The following is a 22,093-nucleotide window of genomic DNA, read 5'->3' as shown; positions in this document are numbered from 1 at the left end:
GTTAATACTCAAAAGTCCTCACTATTAGGAAATGACTCACCTCTGTATTATAAAATCTGTACTGTACTGCCTTGCACCCCTGTCCTCAGTACACCCACGTGCGTCTCTGCTTCATCACCAAGCACATTTCTGACCCTGCAGTGAGGACCTGTCTGTAGAGGGCACATGTAAACCCAAAGATACCAGAAAGCAAAAACATTTTTCCGTACACAAATGACTTCTAGAGTACTTCTACAGCTCCTTAAGCATAAAAGACCAGGAAGAAGAAGGGATCTATACTGCAGAAAATGGTGAAAAAACAGACAAAAGAAGGGTCATAACAGGGCGCCTGCTCACACTTCAAAATTCCTGCAGCCAACATCGAATACATCTGCCTTTATTTTGGGAGTCTGATGACACTTCTGATTTCCCTCTTCTGCCAGCAGTTCCCGCTTCCAAACAGTTCAAGGCATGACCATGACGATAATTCTATATAACAAAATGCACAGCAGAAATGGTGCTGACCCAAAGGCTTGTTAATGCACAGCACAGATAAAGAGTTTGTTGGGTGGCATCTTTCTGCCCGTTACAATTCTGAATTCAGGCAAAACCAAAGTTTCTGAAAACCAGCCAGTCACTCATACCAATGCAGTGCATATTTTCTTCCTTGGCTCATATACTGGAGTGTTCATATGAATATATATACACTTCCTATACACACGGTATCAAACACTCCAGCAGAAGTATAATACCTTCTTTTGGTAAGATCAAACTTACAGTCACATGGGTGTACTGAACAGGAGATACTAAAACTTATCACACATGCACTTCTTGTTGAGCTGTGCAAAGGTCATTCAGTTCTATGAATAAGCCCGTGTCAACACTGAGCATATATTAGAGTTCAGAAAACACTTTGCTGAGGAGATCCAGGCTTTCTGGGTTAAAAGGTTATGAAATTTAGTCTAATCTCTATTTCTATTTTCTTAGATGTTCACTACCAATCTATTATAGGCAAAGAAGTCAGTGCAGGCCAAAATTATGGTTTTCCACTTTTTATTTTACATGACCCTGACCATATTTCTACAAGACTGTTCAGACTCGTAGTTCAAACTTTTCAGAATTCTTCCAAGCTGTCCTGAAATCTCTTTTTTAATTTAAGCTGTTTACACCATAATTTCTCAGACTGAAATAACTTATTTTTGTTAAAACATTCCTTCCATCGCTCTCTTAAGAACCTTTTGTGTCTCTGTGCTTTATCACAGGAATTTCACATTTGGCCCAGAGTTTCTTTTGGTGCGGGTTTGTATCTTTTGCCTTCACAACTGTCCACAAAGTTCTCACACGTTCAAACAACCAGGACCACTAGCAGTCATCTACAAGTCAAATAGACTAACTAAGATACCAAAAGACGTAACTCCCAGGAAAAGAAAAACACCAGAATAATCTGAATGATTTCTAAGCACATAGAAACTAATAAGGAGATGAGTACTTGTCAACATGAATTCCTCATGAAGAAAACAAGCTGACTCAACCTAATTTCACTCTCCGATGGATGAGACTTTGTGGATAAGGAAGAAGCAGCAGATATTACATACCTCAATGTCACTGAGGCTCCTGACATTGTCCCACAAGAGATTCATGAGTGCAAGAATGCCCTGGCTGAAGTCATGACACAAATCTGGTTGGAATCTGCACTCTGAGAGTAGTTTCCAATGGTTCACTGAAATGTAAAGGACAAATTGAATGGTTACTCAGCTGTTCATAAGTTCCATTCAATATTTTATTGATAGCCTGGATGAGGGAATGGACTGTGTGTTTATTAAATCTGCCAAGATTAAATCTGTGAAGAGTGGCTACAAATACATGGGGGATAGCAGTATTAAAAACTTTTGACAACTTGGACAAGTTGTCTACAAATATAGGAGTCATCTCAATTGTAAAAATGTAATGTTTTAACTTAGGCAGCAGTAAAGTGCACAAATACAGAACAGACATCAGCTGGGTAGAAAGCAGTCTGGAAAAAAAAATATCTGAAGGTTCTGATAGATCACAAGCTGAACAAAGGTTATTGTCCTAAGCAAGAGAAAACACTACACAGATATATTAACAGAAGAATTACTTGCAAGACATCTTGCAGGTCCTTTCACAGTACTCAGTATTAGTAACGCCTCAGTGCAGAGGCACATCCAGTCTTGGGTACTGCTCCTCAAGAAAGGCTGACAGGCTAAGCAACAAGAATAACAATAATGGTTAGAGATCTGGAAAACATGACCTGAATCAAAAGACTGAGAACAGGAGGTGCTCAAAGAGAGAAGACCATGGAGAGATACGGTAACAGTCCTGACAGAATCAGGATTGGTGCAGTAATCGTCCTGTAGCAAATAAGAGTCTACCACAAAATGGAAAAGAAACAACAGTTCTGCACATGCCAAGAATGTCATAAGCAGATTCAATTCTATTGTGGAAGGAGATGGACAAAGTGATCAGATGATATTTCTTCCAGCTTCACTTTTCAGTGATTCTGTGCTCAGCTCATGCTGATTAGCGTTTGTCTGTACTCAATTTATCCTGATGTACCCCAGTGACTTCACACAGTAATTGCTCATGCACATTTACATCATTTCTGCATTAACATCATCATTAAGGTTAGTGTTTTACGTTCATCTTACCATCTTAAGACTATCTGTCTTACAAATACCTTATCAAAATGCTATTTGCCAAACCAGCTTGACTCACAACTCATTAATCAAAAGCCATTTTAATAATTAGTCCTCAAATAGTAATTCAATAAAATCTTTTTATCTTGATTTTCCTTTCTAACCAGTGCAATGGGCAAAAGGGTTTGCAATAATTTGGCACCACTACCCTCAGACTCAAAGAGCCTAGATTACAGCTGCTGGTGCCAGTCTCCCATTCCACTGCCACAATTTTAGAAACCACTATAATTTTAGAAAAAACTGCATACATCTTGAGCCTTTCAGTTCCAGATTCTTATAGAAGACACCAGATCACTGCTGCTGCCATCAGCATCCAGTCCAATTCCTGGCACAAAAGCAAGACCAGCACTACCCATGCCCATTTTAATATCTGAAGAGATGTACTCAAAATCTTCCCCAGATTACCCATTTCATTGATTATACATCCTATACTAATGACATATTTCTAATGTCTCTGGTTATGACGTATTTCTAATGTCACTGCACGTTCAGCCTGTTATCTCCAGCCATCTCCTCAGTGAACATGGAAAACAGTTTAAGATGCAGTGGCCAGGCAGGGCAGCTGAATAACATGATCACTTCTTAGTCACAACTACTTCTCAGGGTGCCAAGCAAAAGCAGTGGTGCCTTATCAAATAACCATAATCAATTACCAATATCAATCAGAGCCAGCTATAGCTCAGCTCCCCACAGGACCCATCAAATTAATGGTTGTACTGTAGCACTGCTGGAAGAAGGACAAAGATCCTTGTTAAGTTGTGCAGTTACAAGATTTACGAAAATACAGCTCAATTTCAGTGGCATACAATCAGTTAAATCAACATTATATAAAACCAGAAATAATACAAGCCACAGACCTTGTTACCTCTGTATACCCTTACACCACTGTTAAATTGAGTAGATATGTCAGAGTGGAAACCCAAAAGATTCCAGATTTATCATCTTAATTCTTTACATTTCTTCTCAAGAGTTCACAGTGCTGTCATTTTCTCTTCCATTCTGATTACCTCCTTTGTAACGTATTGGCTTTCTTACTTTTACTGAATAATTCCTGGTCTATTATATCTATAATTATACTAATAATTAAGCATGCCTTTTCATCAGCTAGCAGCTAATTACTTCTGTTCCTACCCAGCTTGCTCAGAAAACAGTCAATTCATCTGTATCCATATCACTCTCACTGTTGCTAAGCAGTCAATGCTAGTCAGCAGTTGCACTGTAACCAGTGTTGTTTGGTTCACCCTGGCTTTAAACGCACTTTGCAGTAGCTGAGTGGTGATGCTTTTCAACCCCAGAGCAAATGTTTTTCACTGGTAAGCAAGCTTTAGTGGCACACTGAAGCACAGCACCTGCTTGGCAAGGACTGCTTATCCCCACCGGTTTCAGAGCAGCTTTGGAGCTGCCTGTAACTGGAGAGACCCAAAAAGAATCAGCTACCATACCAGCCTCTATCAGCCGCAGACTTAGTCCTTTTTTGGTGAGACCTTATCCAAGATTTTGTTATATGCAAACTGAAGTCATGAGGTAGTCTAAGCTGTTGATTCTCTAGCATTATCACAGTGAGGAACTACTTGCATTCATACACTGTCCTTCCAGACTTCTTGGTATACTGGATCAGTCCTGTGTCCACCTATGTGAGAACCGGACCCTGTCAACATGACACTGCTGTCTCACTCTGGTTCCCACCAGCACAGTGGAGATGGGCTCTGCCCAAAAACACTCAAGCTAGTTAGCATCAAACTTTAGTGATGTGGCAACAAATCAGCCCAGATTGCTCTTTTTTTCCCAATTACCTGTCATTTTGTCTGTTGTAGCTTGGAGAGAGAAACTGATGTTCCAGGACAAAAGCTTCCACCACCTCCAGCTATGGCAAGCCACTTCCTTCCCTGTTTCTCAGTTAATGACATTAGTGAAATTAACATTAGTGAAATTTTAATGGCTGATATTTCCAGGCTTCCTAGAGACTGGGTTAGGCCAAAACCCTTAATCCTTTTATCTGATTCATGACTGTATACTCTGAAATGAAGAAATGTTGGCAAATGCAGTGGTTGTGCTTGATTCCAAAGAAAGGGAATTTAAAAACGAGGAAATTTGTTAAAAAAACGCTCAGAGTGCCAGCCAGAAGGTAAAATGTTTTCAGATGGCAGGTAGACTATTTTAGGATTCTATATTGGAGGCTCAAAGTAAATGCATATAACCTGTCAAAAAAGACTTGAGAGAAAAACAAAAAGCTAGCATCATAAAATAGCAGGATCAGGGAGGCTGTTGGAAGTTAAAAGGTATCCTGCAAAAAGCTGAAGTTGTGTCTGAAAAAGGAAAACTAAAAAGAACATAAATTCTGGCAGACTAAATGTAAAAGCACAATAACATAGACTGAAGAAAGAGTTTAGAAGCAGTTTGCTAAAGAAATAAAAAAAAAATGTAATAAATCCTTCTTAAACACATCAAGAGCAAGAAGCTTGCAAGAGCCAGTGAGCTATACAGGTATGAAAGAAGCACTCAAAAAAGATAATGCCATTGCAAAAAATCCCAAGCTCTTTTTTTAAAAATCTCTGTTCACCTGGAGAATCTCAGAGCAACTCTGAAACCAGTATCTTGCTTATAAGGCATTCACAGAAGGCTTGTCTTGAATTTATAGTTGTTAAACATAGATTACAAACCGGACAAAATGAGTAACAACATACCATTGGGCACTGATGATATTCATACAAGATTTTTACAGAATATTAAGTATGAATCATCTGAGCTAATACCCTTAGTATGTAACCTTTTGTTGAAAATTGCTGCGATTACCAAAGGACTGAAAGGTAACTAGTAAAAAATCAGTTTTTAAAAATAAATCCACTTGGTGATTCAAGAACCCACAAATCACTAAGTCCAGTGTCCATACTGGCCATATTGGCTGAAGCTCTAGTAAAGAACAGAATTAGTGAATGCATGAATAAAAATAACACATTAAAAAAAAGTAAACATGACTTATGTAAAAGAAATCTGAGCCTCCTAAATCTGCTGGAATTCTTTGAAGGAGTCAAAAGCATGTAAATAACAGAGATCTAGCTGAGAAATTTTTCCTGTACTTCCAACTCACCCCAAGCTTCCAGAAACTTCAGACATTGAAGGTCCCATCAAAGGCTCTTAAATGAACTAAACAGACAGTGACTAGAGGTAGGGACCTCACAGAGTTACATAATAGTTTAATATTGGAAAAAGAAGATTAGACTAAAGGATGAGTTTTCACAGTAGAAGATGATCATCAGTGGAGTCCCATGGGGATTAAAGTCCATGGTGTTCAATGTGTTCAGAATTATCTGGAAGTGGAACAGTGAAGGTTTCTGGTAAAAACTAGATTAATTAGGATAATATTTACTACAAAAACTTAAAGATCTCATGGCACTGAGAAAGCCTTATGATAAAGCAGAAGATAAATTTCAGCCCTGACAACTATGATCTGGATATCCACAAAAAGCAATGCTAACTTCACACACAGAGTGATAGGCTCTGAACTAGTTTACACAATTTAGGAAACACATCTTGATGTTATAATAGCTAGTTCTATGAACATATCACCTCATTGCTCAAGAGTAGTCAAAAAAAGAAAATCAAAATTTCAGAATTCTTAGGAAAGAAAGGTATGACATCACCACTGTATAAATTCATGGAGCATCTGCTTCTGCAATACCAAGTACACTCACCTAAAAAAAAAAAAAAAAAAAAATTGTAACAGGAAAAAGAAAAGATACATGGCAGAATGACAAACACAGTAAGTACAAAACTGCTTCCATGTGAGAAACAAAGTTAGCATGCAGAAGTTGAATAGGAAGTGATCACTTGCCATTTGACTTTCCCAATTGTACTGAGCAGGCCAGATGCCAGAAAGGGGAGGTGGACATCATACAAGAGCTCTGTCGCACGCCTTTTTGTTCAGCTGCTGAAGCCTTCATATTCTGTCAGACAAGAACATCAAGGGATGTGTGAGAGTTGTGACAGCTGGGTTTCATACAGAATCCCAGCATATCTTCAGGAAAAAAATATAAGAGGAAAAAGGAGGAACAACAACGGCTGTACTTGCAGTATTTTTTGTGCCATTACTTCTAAATCATCATTCATTAGAGGTCTCCACTTCCCAGCCCATCTGCCCCCACCCCCTACAATTTCAGATTTAAAATAAATTAAAAACCACTTAGGCAGCATTTACTAATATCTGGCTATGGCGATCTAGCCATGTTGCTTGCCAGCCTCTATGGTGATGCATTTTAACACAGCTCCTCTCACATTTTTACATTTCTCTCATTTTTCAAACTCCTTTGAGCATTGTGGGTTCAGGTTGTTAACTCAGCTCCTTCAAGGACAGCTCTACTTTTCATTCAGTTGTGCAGTGGCTAGTACCAATTGGTCCCATACCTGATATCAGCCTTGAACTACTAATGAGTTATTAATAATATGCAAGCAATCATTTTAATTGCAACCGGGTGTCTAGAATTTAGGACCCGTACAAAGAGTTCCTTCTATCTAAAATATTATTGTCCCATTGTACATTTTGGAGTTTAGTTCTCATTAAAAGTAATAGAGGGAAATAGTCTGTAGCAAACTGAATGTGTTTGTTTTCACAGTTCACCTCCTGCTCCTCTGCACTAAAACACACGCTCACTCAGTGACAAGACCACAGCTGTTGCCATCTTTTACTTACCTGCTGAGTGCAATATTTAGCTTGAGGGACACTGAAGTTTTCTGTTTGTTAGTTATCAGGTCAATAACTCTCACCCTATCACTTCAGTTTCCATTCTGTTGATAAAACCTGTCAGCCTTCCTTGAGTGGTTCCTGGCCCTCAGAAGAAATCACATTAAATTGGCACAACCAACTAAATCTGTAAGGGATGTGCTCCTGACTTACCAAAGGGAAAGGGGGAGGGCTTGGATTTCTCTCCCTCTTCCTTCTTGCACGGTTCTAATGTCCAAGTGCTTACAGCTCTGTTGAAATCTTCCCTAGGGATTCAGCAGTTCAAGTCAGCTCGGGTCTTTGAGTATGGCCCAGAGGAGATGTCTGTGAAGACAAAATTGATATGTTTAAGTGCAAGAGACAATAATCATTTCTTCAAGTAGAAGCTAAAAATACCCAGAAGAAAGTGGAATTCATAATGGAGATTTTAAAGATCTGTGACATACCAGAGTCTGCACAAGGGTTTTAATGAGAGAGAAGCCAATTTAATTGGTCAGTGCAAGCAGATGCTTTACTGGGTGAGTGGGCTACAACGTCTCACATTCCCGTTTAATGCCAGGAGCATCACCGCTGTGCTCAACATGGCTGCGACAAGCCCATGTCAGAGGAGCGCACTGTCAGAATCAGGAAGAACCTTTATAATCAACATCTCCGAGTTGTCAGATCACAGAGCTGAGCTGCAAGGAGAAAGCACTAAAAAGAGGCCGCAAAAGCTGACAAAGGAATGCTTCTAAAGGTAATTGCATGACTGACCATCTCCTGTTGTCGTTTGTTTCATTGAAGCTAAAACAGCCCGTTAAATTTTAAAGTCTGTTAATGCTGCATTAACAGGGAGTTGCTGAGTACCAGGATTAAAATCTGCAGGCCTTCCCTGTGAAAACCCTTCTGGAGTGTATGTCACCATTCATAGGAAACCCAGAAATAACTTCCGTGGACCGTTCAATTATAGGCAATCACCACACAGCGCTCCCTCTACTTGTGGCATGGCTCATCAATCAGGTTTTCTGTCACCATGTCTCTTCTCATAGCAGTCACCAGAAGGCTCTGAGTTCCCTCCGAATTCATGTGACATTTACTGTCAGGGGCTGTCAACACCAAGAGATTTTTCCCAGGGCCTCAGAGTTCATCACAAAGCAACAAGATATATCCTCAAAACCTGCTCCCAGTTCCGGCTCTGGATTACAATGACTGACTGAGGGGCTTTGCAGCAGTCCGGGAAGAGTAAAGTGGCAGCATGAGCTGCAGCTTATGCCCAAATACCTTCTTTTTTCTTATTCTGTTAGAAAAATACAACTGTATCAAGAGAGGTTTTCAGCCTATGACTAATTAAGACTTCCTCAAAAATGCCCCTTGTAAACTTTTAAGGGAAAAATGAGATTTTTTACTCTGAAATTTAGCCTTCCCATCTTTAGCATTGATCTTGCATTCTATGTCTGTTTAACAATACAGTGACCCAGTGAAAAAATTTATAAAACTTAATAAATTGCAGTTGGCAGTATTGACAGACTGTGTACATGCACATTTGGTTTTGTATGAACACATTATAAGAAATCTAATAAAGTAAAACAAACACATTTTCTTTGTCTGTGAGCTGTGAAACTAGATCATCTGTAATTACAATGTTTCAAGCACACTTGGTCAAAGTCCTGTGGTGGGTTTTCTTAGCCATAAATTTCTGGCTTTAGAAAAACCTACTGTGTATCAAAGCTTACATGTTCCACTAAAGTTACTTTGCTCAAGACTGAAAAAGAAAAATGCAGGTGAAAACATGTTTCTAGAATACCACTATGAGACAAGAAGAAACAGCTCCAGCACTCAAGGAATTAAGTTCCAGTGGCAAATGTGTCTCAGAGAAATAATCAAGAACTTGGAGGTATGTTGATTTTGTCTGGACTTCAAGGGGGGCTGGAATTAATGAGTGGTTAAACCAGTGAAAAAAAGAGTGCTTTCAAATTCTAAGGTTTTGGAAAGACTTCAGAATGTATATGACCTCCTGGAACTTCAATATTTGTTTTTAACTTGCTTTCTACAACCAGTCTGGTTTGCTCTTTTCACCAAAATAAATATATTTTTCTTAAGGAGCACAGCATTTATTTCCCTGAGGAGCAAAGTATTTATTTTTCTAAAATTGTTGTGTGATAACAAACACAGTTTTCTCAGCCCCTTCTTGTACACGCTGTGTGCTAGCCCACTGATCACCATCATCTGAACCCAACAATCCAAGCAATTTTCCACCCAATATATAGTCCATTTACCCAATCACCTCACCAGTTTGGTAAGATGATACTATGAGAGACCATGTCAAAGGCCTTGCTAAAGTCAAGGCAAACACCACCCACTTCTCTCTCCTTGTTCCCTGAGCCAGTCTCATCACAGAAAGCAATCTGGTTGGTTCAGCATGATTGCCCTTCTCAAATCCATGCTGGCTGTTCCCAATCATCTTCCTGTCCTTCACACGCTTCAAGTTTCCGGAAGAAGGTGTGCCATCATCTTCCAGAGACCCAGGCTAAATAGAGTGTGTCAGAGTTGCCCAGTCCTTCTTCCTATCCTTCTTGAACAAGCATATGATGTTTGCCCTTTTTCAGTCACCAGAACTCTCTCCTGATTACTGTGGCCTTTCAAAGTGGCCTTGCAATAACATTGGCCACTTCCCCGAGCACCCTTGGATGCATAGAACAGAATCCCACCATCAACAGTCAGAAAAGACATAGCAAGACACTCCACACCTGCAGCATTTCCTCATGGCTTATCACCTCTTTCTTCTCAATATCCTCTCCACCCTCTGGCTGCAAGGAATGCAAACTAGCTGAGCTGGAAAGACACAAGCAGTAGCCCTCGCACAGAACGCTCTGTCCTGCCTGCACAGCCTGAGTCATTTCTCTACAACATTTACTCCTTCAGCCATGTTACTCCACGACAGCCTACGTCTCTGCTCTTTGCTATCTCAGCTTTGTCTTGCTCTAATCAGTCCCCTTCCTCATCACTCAGAATCCCCCCCTCATCTCATCTTCATTCAGCTATTTTCCTTCTCCAGAGTAAAAGACACAAAAGCACAGCAACTTGCAATGGACACTGTTCAACTCCTGTGGCATCCCCACGATATGAATCAAAACAGATTAGCTCTGCAATAGACTTGCCAGTTGCAAAAAAGACAGTATCACACACCAAATGGCTGGGGACTTGAAAGCAAAATAGGACTAACAGCATTAAAAGTACAGTCATTAGCTGAGAAGATCTTGGATGAACCAAAACCAACAAATGCAGTTTAAGTTTTTGGAGCATTAATTACTGATACCAACTTCACGAGTGAGAAAATTAAGGTAAGATTATACAGTGAAGATGCTGGTATTTCTATTTTGCATGTAATTTTCATCCCCAAACAAACTGTAGTAGCTTAGCAAATACCAGTCTACTAACGTGAGACAATTACAGACACATTTACTAAAACAGACAACTAAATGACTTTGTAATTAAGGTATTAAGCCAAATCTGGGGTGAAAAGGATAAAGGATTTGTGTCCCATGAGACAATAAAAAAAAAAAAAAAAGGCAGCTAAGGAAAACCAAAAGAAATTTCGTAGTTTAAAGCTAGCGTTTAGGCTGATGAAAGGGAGCGATTACGTATCTCCTAGAAAGCCACACTTGAAACTAAACTTGCAGCCAGCCAAGCATAAAACACAGATATACTGAACAAGAACTACAAGTTCATAACTGGAATTACCAGTAAGAAGAACACTATATTCTGGAAAGAGAAACAAACTGCCAGATTGACCAAGAATTTCTGTGCCTATGGAACAAAGAAATAAACAAGGCAGTACACTGTTGAGCTGGAACGAATGCAGGGGTGGCAATATTCATACTTCTGAGGGAAACCACTAACGTAAGGAGAACATAAAGCGTATTTTTCTCTCACACTGGCTTGCCACACTCTCGGTTGGGAACTCTGCCATCTCCTGTTGCAACACCGTTGAAATAAACACACAGACACACAGCAGATGGAAGCCAAGGCAGGCCTCTGTGAGCACCGTCAGTCACAGATCAGGCAGACTGCCGACAAAAGGTGAATGCAGGTTCATACACAGCCCAAACCGCAACCACATCTTAATGCATTTTTTAACACATTTCCATTCACAAATATTTTGCATTTATACATATTTCCCAGATATAATTAATCACATCACTGATTACAGGCAGATTAACTGACTGAGTTTCTGATCACACCTGAAATTGCTTTCTTGTTCTAAGAAAAGTATTTTGCAGTGCGCAGTTTCTCCCCAATTCGACTGCAGCACGCCCAAAGGCCCATCTACCCCGCAGGCACGCTGGCGCAGGCCAAGGCACCCTTTATTGGGTTTATTAGGCAATCTCAGGCTTGCTCCCCGCAACTAACTTGGGCCCTACAGGCCAAGTCCTCACCCCCGGGACTCATCGACCCCTCACACAAACCGCGGCCCTGCAGCACACCCGGCCGGCCCCCCGTGCTCTCTGAGGGAGATTCACCTCCCCGAGCTACAGGGGATCCTCAGAGATCCTCCCCAGGACACCCAGACCTACAAGTGACTCCGCGGGCCGTCACGGAACAGCCCTGGCACTACAAGGGACCCCGACCCACAAGGGGTACCCGGGGCCTACACGAGCCCCTCCAGGCCTGGGCCTGCCCCAGCCCCACGGCGCGGCCCAGGTCCAGCGCCCGCCGAGCCGTTCCCGCGCTCCGCCGGAGGGCGGGCCGCCCGCCGCTCTAGCTCCTCTCTGTGGTATGGCGGCGCTCTAGCCCTGCCCGCCTGCTGCGCTCGGGTCTCTTGAAACCGCTCCTCGGCGCTTTGCCCGGACGAGTTCCGTTCTCCCCGCAGCCCGGTGCGGGGGCCGCCGCCGCCGTCCCGCGGGAGGCCCGCCGGGACCAGCCGACCCCTTCAGCCGCTCCGTCCTCTCTATGGTCCAGGCCGCCGTCGCTCGGCAACGCGCCCTCTCTATGGTCCCGCGGGCGGGATGTGGCGGCTGCTGCTGGGCCGCGGCCTGAGCCGCTGCTGGCCGCCCCCCGCCCGCCCCGCCTGCGCTGCCGGGCCCCCCGACGGCCGCGGCCCCAGCCCCGAGCGGTGAGTGCGGCCCGGGGCCGGCCTGCGGCGGGAGCAGGGGGTGCCGCGGCCCTCAGGGCCCTGGGGGGAAGGGCGCAGAGGGCTGGCGTCTGGCCTCACGGTGTTGGTGTTTTCTGGTGGTTTCAGAGCGCCCGGCTGTCAGGATGGACGGCCCCGGGATGGCCGGGAGCGAGGAGGAAGGCAGCAGCCCCTGCCCGACCTGGTGCCCCGCTACTCCGTGCTGGAGGCAGTCACCTGGGTGAGGAGCGGCAGGCAGGGCCGGTGGCCGTGGCCGGGGTGTCACCAGAGGGCCCTGGGGGTGTGAAGGGCGATGGGGGCAGCGGGAGCCCTCAGGCTGGGGAGCTGTGGTGGGAGAGGGGCCCGAAACAGAGCTGTGGGCAAGCTGCCACCTGGAGACGGGAGGGAAGGTGGGAGTGGGGCTGTTTCCCGTGACTTATCTCTGCTTTTCCTCAGGGAGCGCTCGGTGCGCTGCTCCTGCAGCTGCTCAGACAGATCTCGTGGCTGAGATCGCTGCCGGACGCCAGGAGAGAGCACAGGTCTGCCTGGCTTTCTCCGCTGCCCTCTCAGCAGACAGGTTAGCAGCTCTGGCTTGAGAAGGGGTGGTGGGAGGGCCCGGCTGTCAGACAGGATTTCTGCCTCACGATATGTTAACTAACGCTGGAAGAGAGCTGTTGTGGGAAGCTGACAACCAGCTTTCAAGCTTTCCAGGGAGACTGAGGGCTGGTATCTGTCAAGGGAATCTCACTGTTTCTTACTGATCTGATGCAGTCCCACTTCACATCCCGCATGCCCTTACCTTACCTGTCTGGACTCTGGTCCGTGAACTTCCCCTCTGCTTGACTTTGTGGTCAGAGCAGAGAAGGATACCAGGCAGCTATACAGTCTGGTGTTGTCTTCTAAAGCAGACACTGCTTTTATGCTCTATATTACAGTGGTGACTGAAGCCTCAACCAGCTGCCCCAGTGAGCAGCTGGGGTCCTGCTTCCTGCGGAAAGCAAGTCCAGAGGTCATACCAGAGAATTCATCCTCGGGCATCCCCTCAGGGCAGGGAGAGAGCCAGCCCTGGGCAGAACTAGGTACGTACAATGTGCTGCAGGGCAGGATACTTGTGGCAGAAGGACTTCTGAGTCTTGAGTTTCCCTAGGGCAAAGCTAGAAGCCAAGCGTATAGCCATTTATTGACACTTGAGAAGAGAGGCTAGAGTGGAAAGACAGAACTTCAGAGAGATGAACCAGGAGTCCAGAGACAGGAGGAAAAAATCGGAAGGCAGGGAGGAGCCTGTGCTGTAACTGCAGGTGACATCAGCTTTACCAATACAGGTATGCCTTAGTGACCTGATTACAGCATCCAGTTTCTGGGTTTTTTATTGTGGACAGATGTTTGCAGCTAGAAGGATTTAGGAGAATACTGCACCATTGATCTGGGAGACTTGTGTACATGGTGTGAAACTAAAGGAATTATTTTCTTCCTGGAAGACGAAAATGTATTTCTGAGCGCTTGTGCTGTAGGTAAGAGTGTAGAAGGAGGTATCAAAGACATCCTTATTAAAATGAGTTTTATAAAAATAGAAAGATATACTCAAAAAAAATTGAAGTCTAACCAGGAAAGTATGCCCTACATATTAAACTTAAAGTCATATCAAGGAAGATCAGATGAAGCCTGCATCAGGGCTACTCACTAGATGTATAAACACTAATAATGTCTTCAAGAAAATTGTTAGAAGTGGGTAGAACAACATGTGCTCATGGCTTGGAAAAGACACCTTAAAAAGTCAGCCCACAGATGTTGGCTAGATAATGTAAGGTGCTACAGAAAAGGTCAGAGGGGTTCCCCGTTCTTGCCTCTCTTCTGTGCTGATGTAAGCTACTGCCCATCACTGCTTATCAAACCCATCACCTGCCAGAGGTTACCATTCCCATCAGTTGGCAAATGGAGCATTTTGTTTCCATGTCTCCTAATTAGCTCCAGGAAAACAGCCAGGTTAATTTACCTAAACTGCCAATTAGACTGTTTAACCCATCTGCTTTTGCCTGGAGCGTATTAAGAAGCACTCAAACACAGTGCCTTGCTGGCACATTACTGGACATGGACCTCTGGGAGAAGTGGTGGGGAATAAGTAGAGACAGTGATGCCTTCAGTTGGCACAGTGGAATGTTCAGGAGTTAATGTGTGTCTGTGTCTGACAGTTTCCTACTGAGAGTCAACAGGAAAAGCTTTTAGGCAAACTGATAAATTGAACAGTGACAAGTCACTAAGGCCACATGCTCTTTGTTCAGATGTTCTTCAGAAGCTATGAATTGCTGAGCCTCTAATGATGATATGTAATCCAGTGCTCAAATCTGCTGTATGACCAGAACACTGACAAATTGGACACTGGGTTTTGAAAAGGGCGAGTGGTTTGAGCCACAGAACTGCAGAAAAGGTAATTCTGATAGAAACGGTGTTACAGACTAGAGATGTTAGATACTTGGATGACTGTACTGTATCAAGGAATCAAAGCTCTTAGAAGGATTTAGGAAGCCATTTCTCAGGCCAGCTTGCTACATTGCAGAGACTTAAGAGAGTTGTAAATCTATTAAGAGTTCTTTGGAGAAATCAACAGGCATGTGGAGCAAGATCGTCCAGCTTTTAGCTTTCTGAAAACCTTTCAGCCAGGACCTAAAACAAAGCTATCTGGAGAAGTAAAACTGATGTGAGGGAAGTTGGAGGGGGTACTCTTAGGCTAGTAACTCCTTAAAGTACAAGAAATAGTTTTCACAATGGAGAGACGTTACTGGTGGATTCCTGTAAGTCCTTTGTTGAAATGTGTTCTGTTCAGCATGGTCAGTGGTGATTTGGAAAAAAGAGGTGACGAGTGAGGTGGCAGAAGAAGCAAGTGGTACAAAATTATTCAGGACAGTCAAATCTGAAAGTCACAGCAAAAGATTGCACAGGAATTAAAACCAAGGTAATCCCTAGGTAGGTTAAATTACTATACGCAGGGGAGTGTGGCTGTAAATACACATACAGAACAAAGAGCATCAAATTAATAATTATATTGCAGAGGGAACATTTAAAGTCACTGTGGATATGTTTTTGATAAGGTTAAGTCAGTGCTCAGCAGCAGTGAGGCCAATTAAATGTTAATTATTGTAAAGGAAGGAACCGAGGACAAGACAATATCGTAGGTTTGTGTAAGTCTTATGATGCAGCCACATCTTGAACACTGAAGGAAAAGACGCTCTGCCTTAAAGACAGTAACAAAAATGACATAGAAAAGGAGACAATTACATATAAATAGAGACTGACTCTTCAGCTTAAAAAAGAAGCAGTAGAGGGTGTGCTCGTGCTCTGTGAAATTAAAAGTGTTGAGGGAAGGTGAATAGGGACAATATTTTTCATAATATACATATTAATAGGCAGCACAGAAACGATCAGGTAGCAAGTTTGAAAAAAAGGCATAAGACGGTACCTGTTTGGCCAGTGCACAGGTAAATTGTAGAACTCTGCTACAGGCCAGAAGTATAAATGGGTGCCAAGAAGTGATTAGGTAAAATTACACATTTGTGTAGACTTAATTGGTCCAGCCAAAACCTCCTGCTTAGAAGATCACAGAACAGCTGATTGCTGGAAAGTTCTGCCAGGAAAAGTGTGACTTTATAATCCCTGTTCCTTACCCTTTCTGCCCAAGCATCAGTCAGTTGTCAGAGATAATGTATGTCAGAAATAATTTGATTTTGCTTAATACAGAAGTCCTCAGGTTACATTCTCACATTATGCTGTGCATTCATTTTATGGGAATTTATTGAGAAAATTCAGGGTGAAGAGATTCAGTAATTTTCACTGAAAAGTCTGAAAAAATGCATAGTTTTGTAGTGTGAGAAGTCCTGTGATTCTTTCCATGGAAAGTTTTAAAGTGAAGCTTAGTGATGCCTTGGTGTTGCCTTTCTCTCAGAGTATGTTTTGCTTTCTGCAGAAAAAGCTGCCTAAGGTTTAGGGTTTTTTCTTTTCTTTTCTTTTCTGGTGTTTAGCTACCAAAAGAGAATGAGGCTGTCTAAATCAGAATGCATATTGCAAGGAGCTGGGGAGACCACAAGGAAGGAAAGGACAGGCGCCTGGCAGATGACGCGGGGAGATCTGGTAGCAAAGTCTTGCCGTTAGGGAACAGACTCCAGAACTCGGGAGTGGAGCAGAATGTACCTTCACTTCTCTAGGTCGTTGTTTCCAGCAATGGCAAAGGACCTTCTAGAGCGAATTCCATATCCTCACCCTTTCTTTCAGTGTTTCAGTTAATTTCCAGAATTGCTTGTGCTGGTCTATGTGTACAGTGACAAACTGCTATTGCTGTCAACTACTTTGTTACTTCAAGTGGCAAAGATCTTTGTGATGGCTCCAAACATCCCGACTTTGCAGATGAGCCATTCCAGTTTTAACATACCACAGTATGCTAGAATCTGTTACTTTCTGTGTGTTTAAAAAGAAAACTTAAGGAAATTCATTTAGAAGTTGTTTTAAATAGCATTCTGCATATTACTATCAGTAAGTCCTCAGCTGCATGATCGCGTCCAATTTTTTTTCATGCAATTCATGCCTCATTCAAAGCTTTTTTTGCCAAAAGTTAAAGGCATATAGTGAATGAGCAGGTGATTACAGCCAGTCTCAGTGTTATAGCAGCTGAATGCTGCCCTGGGGAGTTGTATTTTACCCCTGGCAGAACTGTAAAATTCGTTATTTCAATTCTGAGATTACGGACATTTTAACAGTGTGTTTTCATTTCAAAGCACAATGAAACCAATTGGAAACACTAAAATTTTCCATGAGGCAGAAATCCTGGATTTTGTCCAGCTCTTGTTGTGAATTCATTCTTGTGAAGCGTTTGGATGTTTTGGGATGAGCAATCTAGACTGTCTATGAGAAGATTATTAATTCCTCATTTGGAGCTAGCTTTGAGCAACATTTGATTAGTACAGGATGAACAGTGGGGAAATACAAAATATTTATTAGCTGCTGAATATGTGAGCATTGGGCATCCAGTACACTGAAAGCTGCAAGATTGCATGGCAAAAAGGATGCATAGTCGTATTACATCGTAGCGTATGTTTGAAGAAGTAGAAATAAAGTTGCACAGAAAATTCCAACTGTGGTGTTGCCAGCCTCTGTGTGCTTTAAACGTACAACCGTAAGAATAATTGAGCATGGTTCTGTATGTGCCATATAGCAACAAATTTGTTCAGAGCCTATTTCCTATGAAGTTCTGCTGAAGCTTGACCATTCTTTGGGAAATAAGAAATAAACAGTTGTCATTAACTTGTATTAATTAGCAATAGGCTGAAGATTATCTGAGCTGGTTCTTTCATTCTGCTGAAGCAGGATGGCATTCTTTGCCACCAAGGGATGCTTTCATTTCTCTGTTTAGTGCTGAGGGAACCTAAGTGTTGTGTTTAGAGTGTGTGCCTGAAACGGGCGAGTCTTAAAGATCATGATATTCATGAAGAGTTTTGATTTGAGTCTTGCCCAGCTTCAAAGGTGAGTTCCAAGAGAAATCATTTATCTCATCCTTCAGGAGATGGGACTGGATATCAGGCTCTGTTGGTGCCTGCGTTTTCTTCCAAATGACCTTATGCTCTCCAGGAATGGTAACTCTAATCTGGGGAGATTACTGGGATTTAAGTAAGGAGGGATTTCCAGTGGTAGAGGGGCTGTCGTTCTGCAGGCTGAATTAGTTTCTGTTTATTTTTCATGGGGTAATGGTTTGTCTAAATTACAGCATGTTTTCTGAGTAAATTATGAATCTCTGACTCGGGAGTAGATGTCTATGCAAAATGTGAAGATTCTTGAAAGCGTGAACGTACTACTGTTGTTTAAACAAGTAGCTGGGAGAATTTTTAATACGGTCAGGTTTTTTTCATGGGATTTGCTGTTGTATGTATGGCAAAAAACCTAATTACATCATGAGGAGATACCTGAACAAGAGAGAGCCTTACAGTGAGAAAGATCAGATAATTTTATGCCTGATCTGAAAATAAATGTAAAGCATAACTAATAAATTCACAGCTTATATTACTTTTGGTGGAATGATGAATAGAAATCATGTTTGCCATAGCGATCTTGCTTGTTGGGTGAGTGGGGCTTGTTCAGATAAAACACATTTCAATACAGCCAGGGGGGAATTGTTTATCTGGGAATAATGAGGCTGCAGCTGGAACATAGGCCATGGCTTCATGTGCATTGTGAGACAGTGCAGGCACCGCAAGAAGCAGTCCTGCCTGTTGCACGCTTGTTTCTTCCGCTGGGCCAGCATGAGTATGTGTGTAGCCATATAGTGCCAGGAGCTGGGGAATCGGGCCCCCGAAAGGACTGAATTTTTTTCCTGCTATTAGCTCCCTGCTCTACAGCCACACTGTTTGGGAGGGGGTGAGGGAGACATGGGGAGGGCACAGCTACTTCTTGTGTTAGCAGCACTGGCTTGAAGTGATCCAGGCTTCAGCACCTGGTGTTAGGTGCCCAGTGGGATCCAGCTGCTTACGGTGATTCAGGTTAAAAATAATTGGCCTCAGTCAGCCCTCGCCTGTTCATCCCCTTTGCTGGAGGTCACTATCCTCTTAGAGTAGCTGACATAAATGCCTGTGTAATCACTTCCAGCACAATTCTGTGGCATAGATTTTGCTGTAGGTGTTTTCGTTAGATAATTCCAATTGAAACTTGCCAGGTAGTGGCTGAACACGTGGTTGTGCCAGCATATCTAAGAGGGCAGTGATGAGCAAGTGGGTCATATTGGGGCGATAACTAAAGCCTGCATCCAGTGCAGCCAGAGTATCACATCTGATCACCCCCTTGCAGAAGCAGAACTGTACCCTGGAAAGAAATTACCTGGAAAAGGAGCTAGGGAGGCAAGTGCCTAAGCGTGAGATCTCAGTGTGATGCCCTGGGCAGTGGGAATTGGAGCACGGTTCTGGTACATGCAAACTAGGCAGCTGTGAATTCAAATAAGGAGGCAATTTTACTCTTCCTGTGATACTGGTGAGGGGATCCACACTTCAATAACAATGTTGAAAATTCAGGGATAGTGGCAAAAAGTCATACAATTAATCAACTCAGGCAGAAAAGTACTTCAGTTGAAAGATGTGAACAGCAGTCTGTTTAGAATCACAGACATGAATCAAGAGGGGCTGATTAGTCCTATCAGGACTTTCAAATGGAGGATGGGCTTTTTAGTAGAGAAGAAAAAAAGCTAGAAGAGCCAGTGTCTGGAAGCAGAAACCAGTTGTATTTTAATCTGAAATGAAGCAGAGGTTTAAAGCAGCGATTACAAGTTGCTGGAACAAACTTCAGAAGAAGTGGGAGATTCTCTACCTTTTGGTGTCTTCAGATCGAGACTGGGGGCCATTCTGGAGGAGGCGGATTAGCCAGCTGCAGGTTACAGGACTGTACTCACGTGGCACTTGGTTGCTTTTGAGCAAAGGTCAGACTGGTCAGTGTTCCTTCTGTTCTTAATGTCCCTGACTGAGTGGGTGATCAGTCCTCTACGAAAAAGCATGGGATAGAAAGGATGGGAAGAGGAGGAAGAGGTAAAGATATAGCATTGCTTAACTCTGCTTTTTGTGTTCGGTTGGTTTTCTTTAATGTAGGGGAGTTCCAGATCCCTGAGAGCTCAAGCTTGCGGCCAGTCCTCCACAGCACAAAGGTACAATTCAATCTTTTGCACCCTCTGTCTGCACCTGAGGCCCTTTCCCTACAAGAAGACGTCTCAGTGTGACCCCAAGCACAACCTGAGCAATCCACTCACGCGCAAGACTGTTTTCCAACCTGCACAGTTAGGGGCCAGGAGGAAGAGAAATGTGATGTGCTTTAGCCAGAACAGAGTTCCAGGAATTACAAACTGATATCCCTGTCCTTTAAGGTGTCTGTGTGACAGGGGTGCTAGTAGAGAAGCACTAAAAGAAAATGGGGGGGAACAACCAAAAAAACAAACGACCAACAAAAAACCACCTCTCCAGTAGCACCAGTCTGTTCTTAGGTATTTGCATTTTGGTGCAATCTTTCACTAGGTGATTACATGCTGTTGCTATTTTGGTTTTTACCAGACAACCCATGACTGAAGAAGGTGGTGTCACTTCTAAAGCCGCAAATCAGAACCTGCTCTTGTCTGTTAGAGAGAGGAAGACACTTTGGGCTTGAAGAGAGTACATCAGCTTGAGAGTCACAAGGCTATAAATTATATTATTGTTCTTGTTGTGATTAAACCTGCTAATTCCTTGCAATTCAGTCTTAGGTGCAGACAATTCCCCATTTTAAAAATCAGTCAGCTGAGCAGTTGCTCAAGGACACAGTGAACAGAGTGAAGGTAAATTCAGTATTTAACAGAGTGGATTCCTCACTTTGACATGGCAGTGTCATGCTCCCCCACCAGAAAGGCATTTGCTTGATCTGCTGAGGGGTTGAGTATCGAGCTCCCCATCCTGGGAGGTGCCGTTTCTGCAGGGCCGTAGGAAGAGTCTAGCTTGTTCATAAGTCGTGGAGCAAGCCTCAGGAGGCCCTTGGGAGAAGAGGGGCATTGGTCCACGCCTTGCCCTCTTGTGAGCAGCTCTGAGTGCTGGCTGAGCAGCAGAGCTGCTGGGTGACAAGGGGCATTTTTGCTGCGTGACTTCCCCCAGTGCAGAGGCATCTCAGCTCCTGTGCAGTGTGCGCTGCTGCCACTCGATGGCACAAAATTTGTTCGCAAGCTGGGAAGGTAAAGCTTCAGGCCGGGCTAATCCTCCTCCCACCTCCCAGAGCTGTGGTAATGTAAAAAATGCTGTTCATTACTAAGAAAGAAAAGACATTGTCTCTGCGGTGCAGGATTTTATTAGGAGAGTGCAGTGTTCAGTAAGCTGACAGCGTGGGCTTAGCTTGAATTGTGTAAAGCATATACAAATATGTCAGTGCGTGTTTGGCAGAGACTATTTGTGCTGTTGACATGATGCAGGAGAGTGAACAAGGGCTAGCATTACTTTTGAAGGGGAGAGTTAGGAGTAGTATCAGATATTTGCTACATTCTGAAAGGTCTGATGATGTCAGAGAGGCTACGCCAAGCTCCCTGGCCACAGCGGGGGCGAGCAATGTCCATACAGCTTCCCTGACTAGATGGCTGTGTAGAACAGGGAGATTTTTTTGTGGATACATGACACCAGATTACATCATCCTCTTGATAACTATAGTACAGTATAAATGTGTCTCACTGCTTGGTTTCCAAGAAAGAATCTCCTGTAATGTTTGTATATTTTTGCTGTCTTAAAAGCTTTCTTCTTTAACTCCTTAGGGTGACCCAGCTCAGCGAGGGCCTTTAGAGGAAGCTGCTTTCCAGTTGCAGCATATTTTCCGGATCGACATTTCCATTGCATTGAATATCCTCGGTAATGTGAACTTGGATTTGTTTTGTCCTTAAACCACACATTTCTCTTTTTGGAGGACCTCCAAATCATTGCAGGTCTTGTGTGAAGGCAGAGATGGCATATACCCAAGCTGAAGCCTCCTTTCAGCAATTTCAACTGTGCTTTGAGAGATTTATTGCCCTTTGTCCCATCCTGCCACCTGATTTATATCAGCATATTTAAATCCAGGCTTGGGTGA

General features: G+C 43.2%; 1 protein-coding gene and 2 long non-coding RNA genes across 9 annotated transcripts in view; 1 reads left to right on the top strand and 2 right to left on the bottom strand.

Moving 5' to 3' along the window:
• Positions 1 to 5,991, bottom strand: part of LOC121092946 — a 39,020-nt gene extending 33,029 nt beyond the window's left edge. For 3 of the 5 annotated variants that reach the window (XR_005829429.1, XR_005829430.1, XR_005829432.1), the window contains exons 1-4: positions 5,785 to 5,988; positions 4,490 to 4,582; positions 2,099 to 2,203; positions 1,575 to 1,699 (exon numbers count right to left, since the gene is read on the bottom strand). This is a non-coding gene — a long non-coding RNA (uncharacterized LOC121092946). Of the gene's footprint in view, positions 1 to 1,574; positions 1,700 to 2,098; positions 2,204 to 4,489; positions 4,583 to 5,784 lie in introns of all 5 variants that reach the window. The other 2 variants (XR_005829431.1, XR_005829428.1) reach the window with 2 other exon arrangements.
• A 542-nt stretch (positions 5,992 to 6,533) lies between these two features.
• LOC121092947 lies at positions 6,534 to 12,020 on the bottom strand. Its single transcript, XR_005829434.1, has 3 exons — positions 8,260 to 12,020; positions 7,588 to 7,737; positions 6,534 to 6,640 (listed from the first exon to the last, which is right to left on the bottom strand). It is a non-coding gene; the product is annotated as an uncharacterized LOC121092947 (long non-coding RNA).
• Positions 12,021 to 12,398: 378 nt separating this feature from the next.
• The window catches only part of DELE1 (DAP3 binding cell death enhancer 1), a 22,628-nt gene continuing 12,933 nt past the window's right edge, over positions 12,399 to 22,093 (top strand). For 2 of the 3 annotated variants that reach the window (XR_005829427.1, XM_040604628.1), the window contains exons 1-6: positions 12,399 to 12,505; positions 12,632 to 12,743; positions 12,959 to 13,079; positions 13,438 to 13,581; positions 20,113 to 20,168; positions 21,783 to 21,876. Coding sequence is in view for 2 of the 3 variants with exons in the window: in XM_040604628.1 (XP_040460562.1) it covers positions 12,399 to 12,505; positions 12,632 to 12,743; positions 12,959 to 13,079; positions 13,438 to 13,581; positions 20,113 to 20,168; positions 21,783 to 21,876 (634 nt within the window). In the remaining variant the exon portion in view is untranslated. The remainder of the gene's footprint in view (positions 12,506 to 12,631; positions 12,744 to 12,958; positions 13,080 to 13,437; positions 13,582 to 20,112; positions 20,169 to 21,782; positions 21,877 to 22,093) is intronic. The other variant, XM_040604629.1, reaches the window with a different exon arrangement.

The sequence above is a fragment of the Falco naumanni genome, chromosome 8 (assembly GCF_017639655.2).
Source record: "Falco naumanni isolate bFalNau1 chromosome 8, bFalNau1.pat, whole genome shotgun sequence".
NCBI classification, from domain to species: Eukaryota; Metazoa; Chordata; class Aves; order Falconiformes; family Falconidae; genus Falco; species Falco naumanni.
The sequence above is the reverse complement of the archived record's forward strand: the minus strand, read 5'-3'. Positions and strand labels throughout refer to the sequence as shown.